This window comes from Dicentrarchus labrax, unplaced genomic scaffold (genome assembly GCF_905237075.1).
Source record: "Dicentrarchus labrax unplaced genomic scaffold, dlabrax2021, whole genome shotgun sequence".
NCBI classification, from domain to species: domain Eukaryota; kingdom Metazoa; phylum Chordata; class Actinopteri; family Moronidae; genus Dicentrarchus; species Dicentrarchus labrax.
In genome coordinates this window covers 15,223,490-15,244,950 of record NW_026136717.1, presented here as the reverse complement: position 1 = coordinate 15,244,950, position 21,461 = coordinate 15,223,490, and the positions used below count along the sequence as shown (strand labels likewise).

General features: G+C 38.8%; 1 protein-coding gene and 1 long non-coding RNA gene across 2 annotated transcripts; one reads left to right on the top strand and one right to left on the bottom strand.

Moving 5' to 3' along the window:
* Positions 1-4,285: 4,285 nt before the first annotated feature.
* LOC127379666 (uncharacterized) lies at positions 4,286-8,080 on the bottom strand. The gene is made up of 3 exons (XR_007888352.1): positions 7,564-8,080; positions 6,062-6,193; positions 4,286-4,504 (listed from the first exon to the last, which is right to left on the bottom strand). It is a non-coding gene; the product is annotated as an uncharacterized LOC127379666 (long non-coding RNA).
* A 10,199-nt stretch (positions 8,081-18,279) lies between these two features.
* pnp5a (purine nucleoside phosphorylase 5a) lies at positions 18,280-21,326 on the top strand. The gene is made up of 6 exons (XM_051428621.1): positions 18,280-18,516; positions 19,207-19,376; positions 19,480-19,583; positions 19,762-19,937; positions 20,139-20,329; positions 20,595-21,326. The coding sequence occupies exons 1-6, from the start codon at positions 18,494-18,496 to the stop codon at positions 20,810-20,812; spliced, it is 882 nt and encodes a 293-aa protein (XP_051284581.1). The 5' UTR covers positions 18,280-18,493; the 3' UTR covers positions 20,813-21,326.
* The last annotated feature ends 135 nt before the right edge of the window (positions 21,327-21,461 follow it).

Here is a 21,461-nt window from a genome sequence, read left to right as displayed (position 1 = left end):
TAACTTTCACCTCGGATGTGAAGAGACAAAACAGGTGGAAAGTAACAATTTTTCTTGTGCTTTACTTGAGTATTTTTCACTTTTAGATAATTCTTCACCTACCCACATTGGAGTGTATTACATTTTACAATTTGAGTTTCTTCGCAAATTAAAACTCTGTGTGCAAAATATTTAATATGATCCATTTTCATAAATTTAATTAACCAACAGTATATAAAGCAGTTAAAATTAGCTCCACCTCAACCATCTGAGACATTAAAATGCTGCTTATACACATTAATTAATGATAATAATCCAATAATATAATATACGTATATAACACTCTGAAAGGTGTTTCTGCCTCTGAAAGAGTATTTTTGATACCTGGAGTACATTTTGCTGATAATACTTCCTTTTAATAGAAAAAGAGTACTTTTGCACAGTGGCAGTATTACTTGTACTTTAATGTACCATAAGGAGTTTTGAACTGTTTATGAAACAGTCTCAATTTATTACTGATCGCTCTATATGACCTACATAAAAAAACAAGACCATCAGCAAAAAGAGGACTGCTTCTATTTAGTAGTTCTCAGTGCCGTTCATGCCTGAAACCAGGTTGGATTCGGTCTTGAAAATCAATGAAACGAGACAATAGAAACACTTCCACTCTTGTCCACTAGGGGCACTAGAATCAACACAACATGAAAGTTCCTTGTAGCTGCTTAATAAATGAACTTGCAACTTCCAATACTGTATTTAATTTAATTTGATTTGATTCATTTATTTATTTATTTTAGAAATATACTAAAGGAGTTCCAATGGGAATAGAAACTTCAGAAGTTGTTGATTCTTTAAAAGTAAGATCAAGTGTTAAAATGTAATCTTAGTTTTTACCTGCAAAACATTTTGTACATTAAAAGAAAATTGTTATGTTACAACTATATCATTGCTATGAATTTTTCATGAAATGGCTGAAAACCTTAACATCCTCTGATGTGCAGATGATCAAGACTTGGCATGTATGTTGGATGGTAATGTTTTTAAGCTGTGTCAAAAATGTGGTAAAGAAGGTGAGATTGACTATCTGACTTTAGGCTACAGTTATGAGAGATGCTGGAAGTCAGTCAGAGTTGGGGGTCCTGAAAGAAACTCAAATAACTCAATATATTTAATGATTTAGATCTATAACCAAATCACACATCCTGCTGTGCTAATGGTCTATATTTCTCACTGTACAGTGGCAGCAATTGCGGTTACCTTATGTACTAGCTCTAGCTGGCTGGATTGAACTATGACGTTTTTGGTTACTTAGATTTTTACTTAAATTTTTATTAGGTGATGCCCCTCAGCACCACTAATTCCCGCATCCATGACAGTTACATATGCTTTATTAGTAATATACGATTTTTATTGTAAACATGAAGGTCTGGAAATCTGATTATATATAATATATATAAAACAAAATATATGGTGTTACTCCCTATAGAGTTAGTCTGTCTCCATAGGAGCAGCATAATAGTGTTTTTTTTTATTCCAAAGAAAGTAGAAAGGGCAACTTGTCAGCCCACCATTCAAAGTTTGCCTTTTAACTTTGTTTTGACGGGAGTTAAATTTACCGTATGTTCAGATGAGAGTCAGCCAGGCGGGGCGCAGACGCATGAATCTGCAGCTGAGACGCACCGCACAATAAACTCAGCACTGCGCAATATTTGGCCCGGCTGGTTTCACACGCACATCAATCAGCGGGGCCCCTCCAACCTGCCAGCGGGTGTTGTTCCTCCTCAACACCCTCTCCTGTCCTGCAGAGTTTGGGGCTCCCCTTATCCGGAGCAATGGGGCCCTGAATCCATGGGGGCCCAGATTATATGTGTGTGTTTACCTTCTAGTGACGATTTCATGAGGATTTGGCTCCTTTTAGGTTAGGGTCATGCTGGGCTTCCTGGGTGGGGAGCTTCACCTGAATCCTTAAAGCAGCTGACGAATAGCATGATCAAAGAAACTAAAAGGATTATTGTCTGAATATTGCCTCATGTACATCTGGTACAATGGCTAATTAGATAGATCCATAACTCAGGAAGAGAAACATCCCTGTGCATGTCCTTTTACTCCTTTGGGATCATGTTAGGGCAGAAAAACAGCAATCCTATCAGATCCACGATTATAGAAATACTTTTACTACATGAGTCCTGCATGGGGCTTTTGTGGATAAGATGTGTTTTTGTCTGGTTAGAATAGTGACAAACCAGTAGGCAGTACAGTTTTACTATTTGATCAGTATCTGACACATTTTTATAAAACGTTTTTTGCCACCCAAACTACAAGCCTCTGTGGGGGTAAGTTGGTCGGCTCACCACTTTGGTCCAGACTGAAATATCTCATCCATTATTCAGCAGATTGCCATGAAGTCTTATACAGACATTCATGGCTCCCTGATGATGAATCGTTGATTTTGGTGATGCCCCGACCTTTGTCCTAGCTCCATTGTGAGATTGACATTTGTTATTTTGAGTAAAATGCCTCATGGCCTCCTCGGGTTGAATTTTGAACTTTGCTGATCCTCTGACTGAGTTGTAAAACTAATGACATTCCCAATTTCCTCGCCTGCACTTTGTGTTTAGTGCTAATTAGCAAACGTTGGCATGCTAACAAGCAACAGAGATAAAGAACAAAGATGAACACTGTAAATATTACCTTACGATTACATGCTAAACATCAGCATATAAGCACTGTCAGCCTCACAGAGAAAAGTGTGAAGCTTTTGTTTTTTTAAACGTGTGCAAGAAATCAGCCTCCTATAAAACTTATTGCATTATTGGAGTATATTATAGCATAATTATGACATTTGACCTTCATGTTACAAAACTTCCAGACCGTCCAGTCCTGTTTCCTGCAGCTACAAAATATAGCAAAAATGTCCTGTCCTCCAGTGATCTTGAACAATTAATTCACAGCTTCATTTTCTCCCGTCTAGATTGCTGTAACTCCCTCTAAATGTGCCTCAGACAAGCTTCGTTAAATCGTTTACAGTTAGTACAAAATGCAGCCGCCAGACTTTTAACCACAACCAACCGTTGCTCCAACATTACTCCTGTTCTCGCATCCATTCATTGGCTTCCGTTAAAATTCAGAATCAACTATAAGATCTTACTGATTACATATAAGGCTGTTTTCTCATCTGTCATCACTCTTTTAATTTATCCTTCCCTCTTGTTTTATCTTACATATGTTTGTTTGATTGGGTATGGTTATACCATATGTATATTTGTTGTTTGTTTGATATCTGTGTCAAAAAGGTGCTATATAAATAAAGCTTTACTTACTTGCTTACTTAAATCACAAACCACTTCATCAAACACATCATAGAAACATTTTGTCTTCTGAAGAAGCTCAAAATACCAGATGAAAGAGGCCAGCCTCATGTATTCCAAAAGGTATATGACATTAAATACTATACAGAATAAAGGCTTAATGTTCCTCTGTATCTGTATTGAACCCATTTCATGTATGTATGAAAGAATGTGACCTCGCTTAGCCAATAGAATCCAAGACATTGCTTCTCTGTTTTCAGACCGGCGAGAGTTTTAGGAAAACTATGTCACGGAGGTCAGCGGTCACTGAGAGGGAGTCAAGAGAGGAGGGAGAAGAAGAAAAGAGAAGAGGGAGGGAAAGGAAAAGAGAAAGAGAGCATGAGATGTACATATAAAAAGAAAAAGAGGAAGGAAGAGAAGAAGCAGACAAAAACAGGAGATGTTAAATGGCCAGAGAGACAAAGACAGAGGAGGTATGAAGGAAGGAGAGAAAGACACAAGCGGTCGGAAGGCTACCTCGTTTTTTCACTTCCATCTTCCTTTTTTCCACCGCTCTCTTTTGTTGATCTGTCTTCGGCCCAGGATAAGGTTTCCATCACATGTTGCACAAGCTGCCTTCCCTCTTTGTTTCTTTTTTTTATTCTTTATCTTTCACTACCTTCACCATGCAGGGTCCACTCCCCCAAACCCACACACCCACACACAAACACACATCAGTTGCAGATGCCTGTTTGAGTGACTTCCTCCAAATGGTTTGGTATTCGGAAAATGTTTTGGTCATACAGTGAAAACAGAGGTGTGAAAATGTGTGCACACACCTGCACACACACACACACACACACCCTCAAAACAAGCATGTTATACACACAAAGATATTTAGGAAAACAAAAAAAGAAAAAGAAAGAAAGAGCCAAAAAGGTCTAAATTAATAAATCAAAATAAATAAATCCAAACATGCATAATAGAAATAGAAACTGCATAATAAAAAACACGTAGCATTTCATACACACACATTTATTTACACACAGACATGTGCAGGCATTTGTGCACAGACCCTGAGTTGTGGTCATTCAGCCCATTTCTGCAGAGAGCATCCTGAGGAGATGACTTATAGGAAGCAGTTCTGGCATCAGGACTTTGGCCGACATAGAAGAAGACGATCACTCTTACACCAACCTGTTGCCTCAAAAGCTCTCTGAGAAGAAGTCTCCAAGTGTCTTCAGGACAAAATCGCCAAGAGACAAAGAAAATGAGTGTGTGAAACATGAAGTTTAGGCATGGCTGCTCATGCTTTGCATTGTTACTTGTGTTTAAGGCTCACTGCAAACCAAAATAGTCAAGTTGATAAAGGCATGATGGATATGTTAAACACTAATCTCTCACTCCATCTGCTGGTGATCTGCCACACACACACTCATCAAAGGTAGAAGCAAAACAATGTGTAGGGGAAAATATATACATGTATAGTTTTTTTATTGTATTGTATGGATACAAAAGAAAGGGGTTTGTTGAATTTAGATTTTTGTACTTATTTTTGAATAAATATGTAAATCAAGTGGCCAAAAATCATAAGTGCTGCTTGTCATTTTTTTGTGCAGCAGGCCATCACATGTCTAAATAAGACAAACTAGAAATTAAATAAAATACTTTATTGAATTCACTATAATTATCCATTTTGAGCCAGAGGATGTAGTGCAGTGAACAGATTAAGAGCATGCTTTTTGACACCAAATATATACCAAAACAACCAAACTACTCATGTAATTTTAAAGATTGTTTTTGTCTCATATTGTTGGAATGGTGTTTTGATTTAAGGATGGATCTCATGTTAGATTGTAATAAACATAAAAAAAAATAAAGTGTGAGCTTGGTGTAATGTAGGTGTAATCAACAATAGCAGCCCCAAGAGGTCATCGCTGCTCTTCAACAGAACAATAATAGTCCTAGTCTGTTTCACTCTGACCAATGATGTACACGAAAACAGTGTATTTTGGTTTCAGGGATATTACAAACCACATTTTTTTCAATTACAGAGGACTCAAATGAGCTCCTGTGAGGAAAATTCTGGTAAATGATGATGTAAGAGGAGGAGCAACAAAATACAAACTTTAAATAATCTATTTGGAAACATTTAAATAAAAACGCCTGGATTGCTGACTCCTGCCTCTCAGGTTCATTGTGCGTTGTTTGCATTTTAAAACTGGGCCTTGATTTCTTTCTGCATATCTTCAGACTTCTCACAAGCTCTCCAGAAAGGCATGCTGAGGAAATCGGTGATGCAAGAAGTCTGTAGCAGCAAACATTTGTATGGTGAAGTTCCGAAGTAAGACATCCTTATCTGAAGAATAAAATGATATCTGTCTTTTTTAATCATAAGAAGCTGGTGCTTCTTTAAACTGGATCATGTGTTTTTATTTTTATTGAATTATGAACAGTCTCAACAATTTGTTCTATGAAGAAGACCTGTAGTCTTCATCTTATGACTAGAAACCTAATTTCCACTCATGTGACATCCAGACAGGTCTGCTTATATCTATGCCGGAGCTCACTGAATAATATGTTTAGTATGAAAGTAGGAACGTGCAAATTATTTGGTATGGCCTTCACAGTCACCAAATCTCAACCTAACTATATACAACAATAATGGGAGCTTGCAAAGCAACCTGTTAAATTCCAATGTGTAATATTTAGGAGGATATATTGGGAGAAATTGAATATAGGCATGTTTTAATAAGTGTATAATCACCTAAATATGTGGAATTGTTGTTCAATACCTTAGAAGTAGCCATTTTTAGCCACAGACGCCACGGGCCATCTTCTATGGAGTCCATCATGTTGCACCGCCATGTTTCTACAGTAGCCCAGACCGGAGTGAGTTTCATAGCTACCATTGTTTCTCCTACACACTCCAATACAGACATGAGCAAAAATCAGTCAGTGCTGGCCACCAAATCCTTTACACGGCTCTTTACGTTTTTTTATGCTCGATGCAGGGCCGCTAGCACACCAAAATTAAAGTGGCACAAGTCTTCTATATGACCCTTTGTTGAGAAACCACAATAATGCTAAAAAAAAAATCTATTAAAAAGTTGAAATGCAAAAGAACATTTGTATTTGGTGGTTTTTTTCGAATATCAAATTCAGATTTTTCATTTGCACTTTAAATTGGCAGCAAACTCCAGCTTTCAAACTGAATATTGGCTGCTTTGCTACAGAGAACAAACTCAGATAGAGCAAACCAGAGTTGCTAAAGAGCCCGCAGGAGGAAACAGTTATCACAATATAAAGGGAACACACATACAGATACATACAAATGCATATGCAAGCTCTCCTTCTCAATTCGTTTTATTTAATGCGCTGCAGCATGGCGATCTGCAAATAGCTCATCTAATTTATGCTTTCACGAGGCTGAGTCAGGTTCTCACAGTGATGACAATCTGATCTTTCCGTGTCAGCACAAACTTAAATGCCTTCACAAAGTAATTTTATTTATGTTTATTCTAAAGCTCATATTATCTTATATCTTAGTCATATAATTTACTTTACTTTCTCTGTTCTGGTCATCATTTGCTTCATTTCCTATTGTGTAACTGTTAGAAAATGTGTTTCCACTGCAGCTCAGACCTGCTGCGACAGGATGCCATTAGTCTCAAACAAGCAGTTATTTCTGCAAGACCTGCATGTTAAAGATAAACCAGGTTAAAAAGGTCAGTGTTTTAAAACCTGTGGCAGATAATCAAGAGCTGTTGGTGCCATGTTAAGCAAATCATTCGGCCCTTCAGAGTTTCTCTTTGAGTCTATTAGATTCACAAGTGTTTATGTTTTAGCTTGTTTGCCAGATGAAATGTGTGCAGTTGTAAATCGTAAGAAATAGATGCCGATGTTCCAGTGACAACCATAGTCTTAGTTCCTTGCGGTTGTTGTCCGTGTATTAGAGTAGAAGTCACCAACATAAAGTTTTGTTGAAATTCTTGCTTTAAATTATTTTATAAAAGCAAGGCATGAATAATAAAACATAGGTTTATAGACATTTTAATGTGGAAATGTTACACATTGTATCTTTTTTCAATTTGGGCCATAGTAGGTACAGAGTACATCTTTGCTGTTTTTGTAATCGCTGACTTTGTAACAGCCCTTGTCCAAAGCGTTTGAGACAGCTGATTATGCTATTCTTTTTCCTTTAAAAGACTTTAAACCATTGGTTATGATGACTCAGTAGCTTGCAGATGGTGTAGAATTACCTTTCTAACGGATCTCTGTGTGTGTTGTTACTTACTGTGTAAGTAGCTCCCCAGGGATCTATTCGTGGTCCTGTTCAGCCTACATAAATTATGCTAGAAAACTGATTTGTACAACGGGTTGTCCGGCTATTATACATGACTTCTGGTGATGTAAACTTGATTTTGTTACTGCATTTTACATATTACTGTGATGTATATCCAGTAAGGTGGATATGTTGCTGACTGGTTTATGTTTCTTACCAGCACTGGCTCCCTCTTTCACCTACATTGCTTCATCTGATCATTTCTGAGAGCAACACAGCTGATCCAGAGCTTTGGCACAGAGACCTGAAAAGACAAACAGGTCATGTGGGTCATCTGTTACATAACTCTGTCCCCACAAATGGTCCTACACGCCCACGTTATTAGTGTGTCATCAGTCATTTGGTGCACTGTGGTTTATCTTGTTTCATCTGTTTCCTATAAGTGATCGTGCATATCGTTTTTAATATGAAATAAATAAATCCAGTAATGTTTGTGGACCTGCTCCACACATAGGCCTCTTGAATCATCATCACCTTTCACCTCACTTTTTATCTTCTTCATATACAGCCGTCTGGCCTTATGGGAATCTTGAAACAGTACACATAGCCCTAGATTCTCTGCCAAATCATGGTGCATCTCAGGAATCCAGTTTTTACTATAATCGAATTGATGTGGTATCAACCAGAGTCCAGGCTGGCCATGAATAGCAGCTACAGTAACTAACTTCCCCGCTAAATTGAATCAGTTATAGTTGTCCTGAAACACAGCTTTGCTGAAAAGGTTCCAGGTAATATCTTCCAGGTATAGTTTCCAACCTTGCTCTCCACCGTGTGAATAAGGTCAGCTGTGTTTTTTTTTTAAAGAGTCCTTGAAAATGAGACCATGTGGTTCTGTTTTCACAAGTAGCCACAATGTTCCACTGATGCCAACCTTTACAGCTGCATACGTGCATGTGAAATGTGTCTGCTATATCCTGAGCTATCACACGTATACTGTATATGTATTGCAACCTTAAATGTGCAAAAGGTATATTTAGAACCATTTACCATGAACACAAAATTACTATTTAGGGAGTTGTTAGGAATCTGGAGCAGTGAGTCAAATATTACTTCATCGCATGCTGAGATTTTCACAATTTTAGAAATTACAGCTGAGTCAGTCACATAGAATGAATGTGTGCAAATATCCAAGCAAGCATTTGTGGATTTATGGTACTGATGAGTTACATGTTCTGGATTTTTCTGAGCGTCATCAGCCAGTGTCACTGTAAATATAAAAACACAACCTTTGAATTGTATCCAGTCGTTGGTCACAAGGTTGTTTTCCCAGCGTTATCTTTCAGATAAGCCGTCTGCAGGTTATGTAAAAATCATTTCCCTCATTATTAGAAATAACCATGACAAAAACATTAAAAGAAGACACTTAAAATCTTGTTTCGTATTCCTTCTAACTAGTTGAGTGATTTTCTTTACTTACTTACTAAAGTATTTACTTGCAGAATTATCTCATTCCAAAGGAACATTTTTAACTAAATTTTAACTTTTTTTGAAGCTTACCTGAATGTTAATGCTAAAAGACAACAGCACAGATTTTTTACATATATATGATATAGAAAGTTAGATAGCACCACAATACACCAGCTAAAACAAGGTATGAACTGGGAAAAAGCACAGGACATATTTTTTGACGGTTTTTCTCCTGTCATATAAACTTAGACAGTAGCTTTGAGTCTGACTGGAGGGCCCGTTATCTGCACCTTTTCCATATTGCTGTTCATGTAACAGTGGGAGTGTTAGAGGAATGTGTCCTCCTAACAAGGACACACACTGACGGTATTTGGCACTTGTTATGACCTACTGCTGACAGTCAGTGCTTCAGTTTTATGTAACATATGTTTTATTGCAGTAATGACACCAGGAGACAATGTAAGTTTGCTGTTTTCCCAGTAATTATGGTTTTATGGAAAGTCGTATTTAAGTTTTATTGGCCAGTGAGACACCGTGTCAAGGCTACAAAGCAAAGTCTATATAGGCTACATAATATATATATATATATATATATGTGTGTGTGTGTGTGTGTGTGTGTGTGTGTGTGTGTGTGTGTGTGTGTGTGTGTGTGTGTCTTTATAGGCAAAATCAAGAACCATGAGCATGTCTGCTGTTTGGTGCTAGGCACAAAAGCTCTCTAACCTTTCTGTGGACAGAATCCATTCATATGTTAACATATGGCTACGCAGCCATCGGTGTAAACACCATGCAACCGTTAACTGTTAAGCGCTGCTCAGGTAAGTAGTGCGAATGGAGGGTAACAGGTTTTAATGTCAAATTTTTAAATCTGTAAGATAGCAGTGTTGTTAGAGTGTTTGGTCAGTGGCAAATAATCTTATGTGTATAACCCACTGATGCCAAGTGTGGCTCCCATGATGAGGCAATGAAAATGTCCCTGTCTCCTGCTTAACAGCTTGACACTGTGGCAAAGCAGATTTCTAGAGTCTGTCTAGACCATCCTCAAGTGACAGCACGGATCTGTACTTATTTCTATTATTGTGATGCTGTAACAACCAAACTTCCCCTCTTCCCCAGTAAAGAGAATTTAACGTTTCATCGCTTTGTCGATAAAAAAAACATTCCAGTAGTCAGTTGAGTGTCTTGTGAGTGAATGCAGTTACACATCAATCATTTTCCATCTACTTTGCTTACTTTACTTTGAGATAAGATCCAAAACATTTGCTGTCAATTTTCCCTTTCTGTTCAGATCAAATCATGAAGATGCTCATGAGCAGCTCATATGACTCCTGACAACATATCACACCATAAATCCCTCAAAGCGCACACAAGGCTAAGCAGCTCTTTTCAGTGGCACTTTAACTGACACAGCATATTCCTTTTGTGTCCTATCAAAAATGCATAAATGTCATTGTAAATTATCTTTTGTTGACACCTTAAAAGTGAGTTACGCCTTGTTATTGCTGCAAGTACCCACTTCTCTGCAGTCTGTGTTTTCTGTATTGGTATTTTCAGATACATGTTTTTACTGTTTTTTCTCCATTTCATGTTTTACCTTTGACAGGGATTCTACTGCTGCTACTGCATGAGTTGTGAAACAAATAAACTCAACAGTGCAAGGCAATCAATTTCATGTTCTGGAGATATAACAGCAGTTGTCACACGGTTGATAATTAGGTAATCCCGCAAAAAAAAAAATTTTGTCCAAACAAATACAAAAATGTAAAAAGAAAAAAAGAGATCCACCTCAATTAGATTATTAAACAGAAAAAGCTCAGTCGATGTACTTCAGTCAAAGTCTACATTTCTTTCACATTTCCAGTCATCAATAAGCTGCATCAAACACTTATATCGTGTGAGCAGAAACTTTAAATTTTTTTCAGATTCTACTGCTTCTTTTTTTTTTACTTAGTTCATATACTGACATGATTTTGCAGCTTTAAAGCAATATTATGTAGGATTCAGTGTTTTTTTAAGATTTGACGCTCCCAGTTGCAGAGTGCAATTCACTTATTACGGACAGCTGTACTGATGCATTTGTTATGACTACTTATGATTGAAAAGTTAACTAGTCGACAACTTTGCCAACACAGCCAAACATCAAATCCAGCAACACAAGACATAGTAAGCTAGCTAATATTACTTACTAGTCAAACAGCAAAAGGCCAGCTCAGCATCTGTCTTGCAGCCTTTTATTTCACAAAGCTCGTAGGAAAGAACTAAAGGCCAGTTCGAGATTTAGTTTTGGTAATTTTTTCCTTTTCTCTTCTTAGCTTTCTCCAACAACATCCTCATTTCGGTCTCTTTACCTCTCCCATGCTCTGTCTCTGCTGACTCTGGCTATGTTGCCTGCTCGCCTGGCTCCAATTCTGGTGCCCATTCCAGCTCCCCATCTCCATTTCCCCCACCCCAGGCCTGAAAACCTCCACTTCCTGGCAGTCCAAACTCCTGTGCTGATACAAACACTCCCCTGGTGCTCTGAGCTACTGTATATTTAACATTTTAGATATTGATATTAGATATTGGCCTGGTATGAATATGAATATATTTTCCAGTTTAAATGTACTTTGTTTTCATTTGGACTATAAGTAACTATGTAATCAGTGCCTTCAGCTGTGCAGCGTGACATCTGTGGAATTCAGCTGCACAGGGGAGGTGCTTAAGTAAGAAAATGTCCAATTATTTTAACATTTGAATAAAGGACTCTTACTCTGTAGAAGGTCTGCAGGGAGCAATGAGTTTGATGTACAAGTGTTGTGTGTGTGGGAATCTTTTTAACAACACTACAAATGCACCATATCCCCCACCCACCCACCCCCCAAAAAACCTGTCTGGTAAGTGATTTTGAAAATGGGGCATCAGGCCTCACTGTGTCATTTGTCCCATAAGATCAATATTTAGTATGCGTTAAGTAGGTTTGTTTGTTGAGCAGGACAGCCAATTCTGTAAAGTTCTAGAAAAATGTCAAGGCCAGGTAAAAGGCTGATTTAGGTTGTTTTCTCAGTGACATCAAATAATTTTCCACAGCACTTAAAAAGCAAACATGAAGAATAATATAGTGAGCAGAATAAAAGATAAGAAAACCTGTTATGGGTGGAAGAAAACATAGTATGGACACAGTTGTTTTGGTCTGTGTTGGCATGGTTATATACTGCTCATGTCACCATGTACCCTTAACACTAAGCTGCTCCTCTGAGGGTCAGACAACCAAAACAGTTCAGTTATCTTTAACATTCTGTCGTCAGCCAATACAAATTGTTTTTTATGTAGGACATCTCCAGCAATAGGGCAGAGGGAGGCATATAAAATACAGCCAGTACAACAGCATAAAAAGAATGTGCAATATTTACTGTAGACCCTGTAGCATCATTTTAACTGGAACTCTTGAACAAAAGATCTATCCTGGCCAACAGCAGGGAGTTATGAGTTCCTAGCAGTGATTAAGAAACAGTCTAAAAGCAAAGGAATTTGGGGTGACGTAGGGAAAAGGCCTTGCACTAGCCAAAACATTTAATATCAAATCACACATATTGGCGTGGAGGGCTTTTAAAGGGTAACTCCACTAATTTTACACATCAAAATCTATTTACAGGTGTTGGTGAGGACTACTGAACATGTGAGAAGTTGTTGAAAGCCTTTTGTGTCTGCCGAGGGGCTGATATATTGCCTCAAGTGATGAGGAAATCTGCATATCTTGAAACTGATTAAAGCTGAACTACAGATGGACTGCTAAAGCAGGGGGAACCAATCCAGGGTCATTCCAGGACACACCATCCTACCGCTTTAATCTATCAATTGAGAATGACCTGATCAATGGAGCCAAAAGGTGCTTTATGGTCAATAAGGACCAATACAGTACTGATCAGCAGTTTAGAGGTGCAGTTTCAAAAAACCAGACTAGAACTTTATAAAAAGTAATTGCCAAATAAAAATTGCCAGTGTTGGGAGTAACAAAGGAACGAAATACTTTAATTCCACTATGAGTCATCCCCTGATGACATGGATCCAAAGTCACAGGGAGATCAAACACAGATAAACGCCATCAGAAATCTGTCATCTCACTGTCAGCATTTTTCTTTTCCTTACAGTGTTTGTACTTGCTGAGCAGAGACACTGGTCAAGCTTAGGATACGATATAGACAGACTCTGCAGAGACATACCGGTTTGTAATGTCACGCATCCCGATATGCATTCCACAGCAATCATCTGCCGTGTTTGATATCATTTGCAAAGCTGCCAGAGCTAACGCAAGTTGACATTTCTCACACGGTGAGGTCCTGACCTGAAATCATGGGCTTTGGAGATGAAACAAGCCATTAAACTCCTCTGAAAGCTACTGTAACTTCACGCGAAATCTTTTAATAAGCACATGCCATCGTCTCACATGTCTGCTGAAAAAATGGCTATAAACACTAGACCTATGTTATATATTTAGAGTTGTGTACTTACATTATCCTAAATGTTTCTAACAATGTTCAAACCCTGTGAAATACGTTATTTTATTTTATTTTATTTAGGTAACAGTGGCTTAGGCAACCTTAAGGTCGGTCAATGATGTTAGATCATAAGCTGGAAAATCAAGGGGATACGCTCGGATGGGTTGCGATTGTCTGCCTTCTGTTATTTAACAGAGGTTGAGTCCTTGACTTTTGGCTGGCACGTCTCTTCAATGACAAAAATGTAAAGTTACATCCACAAAAGCAAATATCAGCTGGAGGAATCACATTTAACATGGTCTGACTCATGGAGCAGGAGATGATGTGGTTTCATTTGATGAACAATTTAAAAAGACATGCCAACCAAAATCAACCATTTGATTATCAAACACTCTAAGACATGGCTGTTCATCAGACAGCAAATCAAAATACAAATAAAGTACAACTGGTTACCACGTTAACACCAAGCACAAGTGAGCTTATAGGCTAAAATTTCAGTATGAATTTAGAAATATGCGTTCCAGCAAAGCAATTAATCTTTGTAGGTTTTAATTTGGATTTTGAGGATTCAGTACCTTTTTACAGAGCATGCTGTTTTATCAGTAATCATTTAGCGCCTAATACTCCTGAAGATTTGAAACATCTAACGTATAAGTTGACAAGTCCCAGCATCTTCCTGTGTTTACACAAAAATAGAATTGGTTAAGAACTCATATGGTAGTGGTGCTTTAAAACCTGCTAAGACATCAACTGGGTATCAAAGGGTTTTATGAAAGATATGATGTGTTGGCACCAGTCAACATCAACATTTTACTTTAACTTTAGCAGCAACAAAGCTGTAGTGTCTGCACCGCCTCATTTCATTGATTTCAAGGGATATCCAACCAAATCCAACTAGGTGGCAGGCATTAAGAATAACAATATAAAAACTGCCAGTCCTCTACCTGATGGTCTTGATAGTGTATGTAGGTTTCATAACTTTAAATTGAGGTTGTGACTGAGAAACTGGTTGAAAGACATAAACATAGTTTCAGTATGTTCAGCACCAGACACCCGACTGTAGCCATGTGACTTTCCTGCTACTACCAGCGTCTCTATTAGGAGAATCTACAGGAACATTTTTATTGACATTTCATTCGGGTGTAAAAACTGAGGAATGGGTAAACAGGTTACCATAGGCCGAAGTGCTGCTGTCAGATGGCCCCCACTCATTGGCTGAGTTTTAGGCGTGTTAGCTATAACCGAGGGGAGGGTTGAAGAGGTCAACGGGTGAACGACTCGTATTGTGTTATCAGTTAACCACTGCTCTTAAAAAGAACAAGAGATATGAAGAAGCCAGAACCCAAACAGAGAGGTGGTTGACTCGGTAGGAAATCATAATACACACCACGGCTGACGACTGTCCTCTAATGTGTCAATGCCAAACAACAACTCAAGGTCCAGCTACGTCAGCCTGTCTGTTGTGCTGTAGGCTCTCCATGTTTTGTCTGGTGGTGGTCTTAGGTCTGTATTTACCTGTGTAATACTACATAAGTAAACCAAGGCAAAGGTCAATAACTGGCTTATGTCAACTTGCATAATGATTATGGGTTGACTTGACCCTGGAATATACCATTTAAAAAAAATTTGTAATATAATTCTTTTACAAATAAAAGCCCAAAAAGGGGGCGTGGTGTTATGTAACCTTTGTCAGGGAGCAGTGCAATTTGCAGCAACATCAAAAGTTTTTGTTGCGTAAGTCTCTGGCACTGTGCTTTCAGTCTTTGTGTCCCTGCAAGCTATTGACATACAGATGACAAATTAAAGGAAAAACCTCAGTAAATGTAGTAAATGTGTATATACATGCTCTGTGGCATGTATAAAAACGCTGAGCAGGGGGGATTATTACAGTTGCACTGCATAAACCCATCATTACAAAGATAAATGCACATTTTAGGGTTCAGTGGTGCAAAAGCCACATAGGCACTGGTCTACAGAGATGTGTAAAATAGTAATATGGTTAGATGAGTCATCCTTCTCCAAGAGATCAGTACAGGTATGAATGCTTGACCCCCTACAGTGAGGGAATCTGGTGACTCTGTAAAGCTGGGGAGGGCAATTTACTGGTATAGTTTGATTTTACTTGTTCCCTTAGAGGGAAGGGTAACTGAAAATCAATACAAAGTTGTTCTGAGTGATCACCTTTATCCAGTGATGTAACATTTCTATTTAGCTGGAAGTGGTATCTTACAGGATGACAATGCCAGCCATCAATAAGGTGGGGGGGTCACTGAATGGTTTGACTGGACTGATGTGTTAGACAGCACTTAGACAGCAGCAATTTGCTTTTTGTCCAAAGGATGAATTATTTTGTTACAAGCTCTGCTTTCAACACACTCTTGTAAGTTCGGACTGTGAGTTCTGGTCTGACATCTCTCTGTGAAGTAGTTGTCACAGTACTAAAAGGGTTGACGATTCGAATCTATGTGAGGAACTGAACTCCCTGGAAGACAATCTCAGATGCCAACTTTGACATGCTGCCGACACAACACAGCGCAGGTAGCCTGGAGGATCTGCACCATGTTAAGGGAATCAAATTCAAAAAAAGGGCTTTTTCTGCAAAATTAGAACTTGATACTTTACTTATATTTTGCTATGCACTTTGGTAGAACTTTAAATGACCTCTTTGTGGCTAAAAAAGAATCCACTAATGTGTGTTTCCTGCAGTTTCACACTCAGTTTGCTTCCTTGACTGTATGTCCATCGCTGCTCAATGTATCGTTTTTTTTCATATTTATTATGGCACATCGATTACAGGACGTTCAGTCCAGGTGATATTCCTCGTGACGTGACTGTGCGTGTTTGTGTGTGCTCGATTGGAACATATCACATGAGTACAATGCGGAGCCATAAATGATCAAAAGAATGCAGTGTTTATTTATGACTTACTGGGTTGTAATATGCCCCATTTACAACACACACACACACACACACACACACACACACATACACACACACACACACACACACACACACACACACACACACACACACACACACACACACACACACACACACACACACCAAACAGTAACACAAAAGTAACAAGTGATTTTATTTTATTTTGAAAATGTAATTAGTTAAATTACTAGTAACTGCCAAAATTACAGTATTACAGTATTGCATTACTTTGTTACTCCCAACACTAGCAGTTTTTCTTTGGCAATAACTTTTTATAAAGTTTTAGTCGGGTTTTTTTAAACTCCACCTCTAAACTGCTGATCAGTACTGTATTGGTCCTTCTAGACCTTAAAGCACCCTTTGGCTCCATTGATCAGGTCATTCTCAATTGATAGATTAAAGCAGTTGGATGGTGTGTCCTGGAACGACCCTGGATTCGTTCCCCCTCCTGTTGAAATAGGAATAACTTTCTTCAATTGATTATTTTATCAGCTGCAGAAGTCACATGTGGAACTCCTCAAGGATCAATACCACTTCTATACTCACTGCACACCTCCCTTACTCACTGTTGTAACATTTCCTTTCACTGATGTGATACACAGTTGTGCCTTTTGGTCAAACCCAAAACTTCACCACCTGGGTTTTCTTTTAGATATATTTTGGAGGAAATTTAAGTCCTTATTTCAAGAGGTGGAGAGGAAGCAGGAAATAAGGAAGACTTAAACTATGAACATCACGGGATTATTATGGTTGTCTAAACCACTGTGGCATCCCATTCACATATTTAGCTACATACAATATCTTCTTGCCTGCTTTAGCAGTCCATCTGTGGTTCAGCTTTAACCAGTTTCAAGTTAAACAGATTTCCTCATCACTTGAGGCAATGTATCAGCCCCTCGGCAGACACAAAAGGCTTTCAACAACTTTTCATATGTACAGTTTTGGTATTATTAATGAGGTAGAAGGAGTGGGTGCCTTTTTAAGGATTTTAATGTGGAAATTGTACTTTTTCTTTTAAGAAAATACATATCAAATAGACATAGTCCTGGAAGGGACCTTTAAAGACCTCGTTCCATATATTACTAAAGTAAATAGGCCTGTACTTGTTATCAGCTAGTATACTACATTAAGTGATTATAATAATTATTATCATTATTATTATTAATGCATTTGGGGTTGTTTGACATATAACAATTAATTATTTAATCTATAACATTGCATGTCATATCAATGCATCACGTTAATTACAGTATGTTTTGTAAGAAAAAAAGCAACTTTAGCTCACCTTTTTCTCTGTCAAATGTAAAAGAGCTGAGGTATAAAGTTCCATTAAATAAAAATACTCAATTAACTACAATACAATTGTACTCAAGTGCAGTAATCGCTTGCTTAGTTTCTGGCATTAGGATATAATTTGTTTAAAAGTCAGCATGTGTTGACGTGTGTGATGACAGTGTGTGTGATGGACCGGCCAGACACGTGATGTTCATAATAATGTTTCGCAACCTGCTGAATCACGCTGGAAACGCACAACATATCTTGTTTTGCATCTGGGATAATAACTAGCATGTTGATCAATAAACTCCGATTGATCATTGCTGAATGGATGTTGAAACAACTTTCCCTTCCTGCTCACATGTGGACATCAAGTATATCAGGATGTGAACATCAGCAACCGCTGCTGGGAAGAGGGAGGGGGATAAAATATAGTTGGTCTTCAAAATTGGATACTATTTTGAAGGTGTGTCCGCCCAGCCAATGAGGCTGCAGCACCCACATGCGTCATCCTGGGCAGAGGAAGGGGGGGGGTCTCTGGGCCTATAATAGAGCCGGCAACTGCGCCCTTATCCTCAGACACAAGTGAGAAGAAGTGAAGACTGCAACAGGACGCCAAACCAGAAGAACTCAAGAGAAGACATTTAAAAACTAAAACACTTTTACCACCGGCTTGTGTATAATATTTTTAAAATTTCAACAGCTGTTATTCAACTTTTTTCCTCTTTGGAACTTGATTTTTCGCGTTTTTCTTCCCTCATCAGACACTTATTTAATCTTCCACAATGTTTCCAGAGGCAAACAAAGGGTGAGTAGACTATTTTTTTTTTTTTTTTTGTACAAACTGTAGTTTCATCTGTCCTCTTCCCATGCTGCTGAACACATGGCCCCTTCATGGGTCGGTCAGGAGTGTGGGTAAAAAATATACCCGGAATGTTTGGCTGGGTGCCAGAAAAAAAAGGGCACATGCGCTGTGGGCAGCTGAGGTTACATGAAAAACCACTCATTTATTCCTGAAGGAGTCCTTAGTGTCTTTGACAGTTAATATAAACTCATGCACATTTTTGCTGATTATACCATTATTAATATCAATATTACTTGTCAAGACTTTTCTGTGAGAACTACAATTCTTACTTTTCCAGTTTTATAAGTATAATATATCTATAGATGCATGCCTGGGTGGGGGTGAATGGAGCAGTTTGTCAAATGAAAAGAACAAATCACATGGGATTTGGGAGTGTAATATTTCAACCCCACAGACAAGTGTGAGCGTGTCACCATTGAAGTGCATGAGAGGCGTAATACTGCTGTGACTCAGCAGGAATGTGTGTGTGGGTCTCTTCAAAAGTCATAACCCTATTAGTAGCAGTTCTCAGATTAGGCATCTTCCCCTGTAATCTGATAATAATGATCACATGTTGCTTAATGAATTAGGAGAGGCAAAGAGATGTGAAACCGCGGTCATCCTAACCTCTGACTCTCTTTTCATGTCATCCAGGTTCAGCTACGAGGACTGCAAGGCCACTGCCGATTGGCTGATGGCCCAGACAGACGTTCGACCCACCGTGGGCATTGTGTGCGGCTCGGGGCTCGGAGGCCTTGCTGACATGTTAAAGGATCAGGTAGCCTTCAACTACAAGGACATCCCCAACTTTCCACAGAGCACTGGTGAGTTTAACTTTAATAAAAAAAACCTCTCAGGTGACTGGTTCCCATTTTCTGTTGATATTTACTGACTGGTTTGTGTTTTGTTTTTTTTCTTTCCCTGCAGTGCACGGGCACGCGGGTCGGCTGGTGTTCGGCACCCTAAGGGGGAGGCCATGTGTTTGCATGCAGGGGCGCTTCCACTTGTACGAAGGCTACCCAATCCAGAAGGTGTGTGTGCATTTGAACTCTTGCAACTGACTGCATCAAGTAGCAATTTGCCATGAAATCTGTGGCCTTTAAAAATGTTCCACATCCTGTCACACCGCTGAAAGATCCTTTAAGCCAACTAAACCTCTGAATGGTTATGCAACATCTATATTTATCTACTGTATGTGTGTCTTTTCAGATTACACTGCCCATACGTATCTTCAAGCTGCTCGGTGTGGAGACGGTGATGCTGACAAACGCGGCCGGGGGCCTCAATCAGGACTTCAAAGTCGGAGACATCATGATCATCAAAGATCACCTCAACATGCCCGGCTTCGCTGGCAACAATCCACTGTCTGGACCCAACGATGAGAGGTATGTGTATGGAGTGTGTGTATTAAAACATGCTGTACATTTAAAGTCTCCTTCACCGGGGGCATGTTGGAAACACTTTTAAATAATAAACTAGGCCTGTTGAACCTGTCAGTAGACATTCTGCGTTATTAGCCTCGGCACTGCTCTGGTCTTTATCCTCACTAAACCTTCCACCTGTCCCTCTACTTCTTGCCCTCGCAGGTTCGGTGTGCGTTTCCCCTGCATGTCCGACGCTTATGACAGAGAGCTGCAGCAGCTGGCCATGGACGTGGGACAGGAGCTCGGCTACGGGGACTTCCTGAAAGAGGGTGTCTATTGCGTGCTGGGTGGACCCTCGTTCGAGACTATTGCAGAGTGCCGTATGCTGCACAAACTGGGCGCTGATGCTGTCGGTGAGTAGTATTTATGGACTTATTAGCCATCAATACAGACTATTTTATATATATATGTTACAGTTAGGTGGGCAGCAATGATATATGGAAAATGTGCCTTTAAAGTTGCATTATGTAAGGCTTTTATGTAAAAATACACCTGTTATTTGCCCATTTTTAATTCTTCTGTCAGATATGGAGACTTGTTCCCCTACAGAAATCAGCGTAGTAGAGTAATGAAACCTTTATATCTTGCATATATTGATTCTCTCCCTTTCCTCGCTAGGCATGAGCACAGTCCACGAGGTGATCATCGCGCGTCACTGCGGCATGAAGGTCTTTGCCCTCTCATTGATCACCAACCAGGCGGTGACAGACTACGACAGCGAAGAGAAGGCCAATCACGAGGAGGTCCTTCAAACGGGCAAGCAGCGAGCGGAGCAGCTAGAGCGGCTGGTTTCCACCATGGTGACCAAGATCGAGCACAACAACAACTACGCCTAAGAGACATCATGCAGTCAGAAGCTAGACTTTAGTCTTTTAGTATGACTAAAAGTGGTTATGGATCGCATTCAATGCTATCTTGCCAAATAAAATGAAAATGATGCTTAGTTTATTATTTAGGTGAGCAGTTGGGCTGTCCTTAGTCTTAGGTCAAAAGATGATAGCATTATAGTCCTCTGAAGAATCTCACTTAGATAAACAGGAATAGCTTTGTTTTCATGTCACTGTGCCTTATCTGACATCTTACATTCCTTTATTGAGTGACTCCAGACAAAAGTCGCTTCTCAGTTGTTTTTTGTATCATTTTAAAGAAGGCGTATTTGTTCTAACTTAAAATACATGATCGGCTTGTATAAATGTCTGCAATTTAACTTAACAATGAGCAAAAATCTGCTGTAAAGATCTTAATATTATGATGTTGTTGAAATATGTACATTAGTGGACTTAAAGTATTTTATTGTGCTTTTTTTAATATGAACGTTGTTACTAAAGGTACTATTTATTACTATAATAAGTTTGTTTGTGTTGTTCTGTGGGGGGGGGGCTTTTATACAGGTTTTAATTGATTTACTTATCACAATCATTTTAAAATCATCATCTATCTCAGACTTGATTTAGAGATTCAGTGCAAATGTAATCAATAATTAAC

Excerpts from the sequence above, each read along its gene's own strand:
- pnp5a (XM_051428621.1), top strand. The coding sequence starts at position 18,494 with ATGTTTCCAGAGGCAAACAAAGG. Across the intron at positions 19,938-20,138 it reads TCTGGACCCAACGATGAGAG|GTTCGGTGTGCGTTTCCCCT; the intron begins GTATGTGTATGG and ends TTGCCCTCGCAG. Across the intron at positions 20,330-20,594 it reads ACTGGGCGCTGATGCTGTCG|GCATGAGCACAGTCCACGAG; the intron begins GTGAGTAGTATT and ends TTTCCTCGCTAG.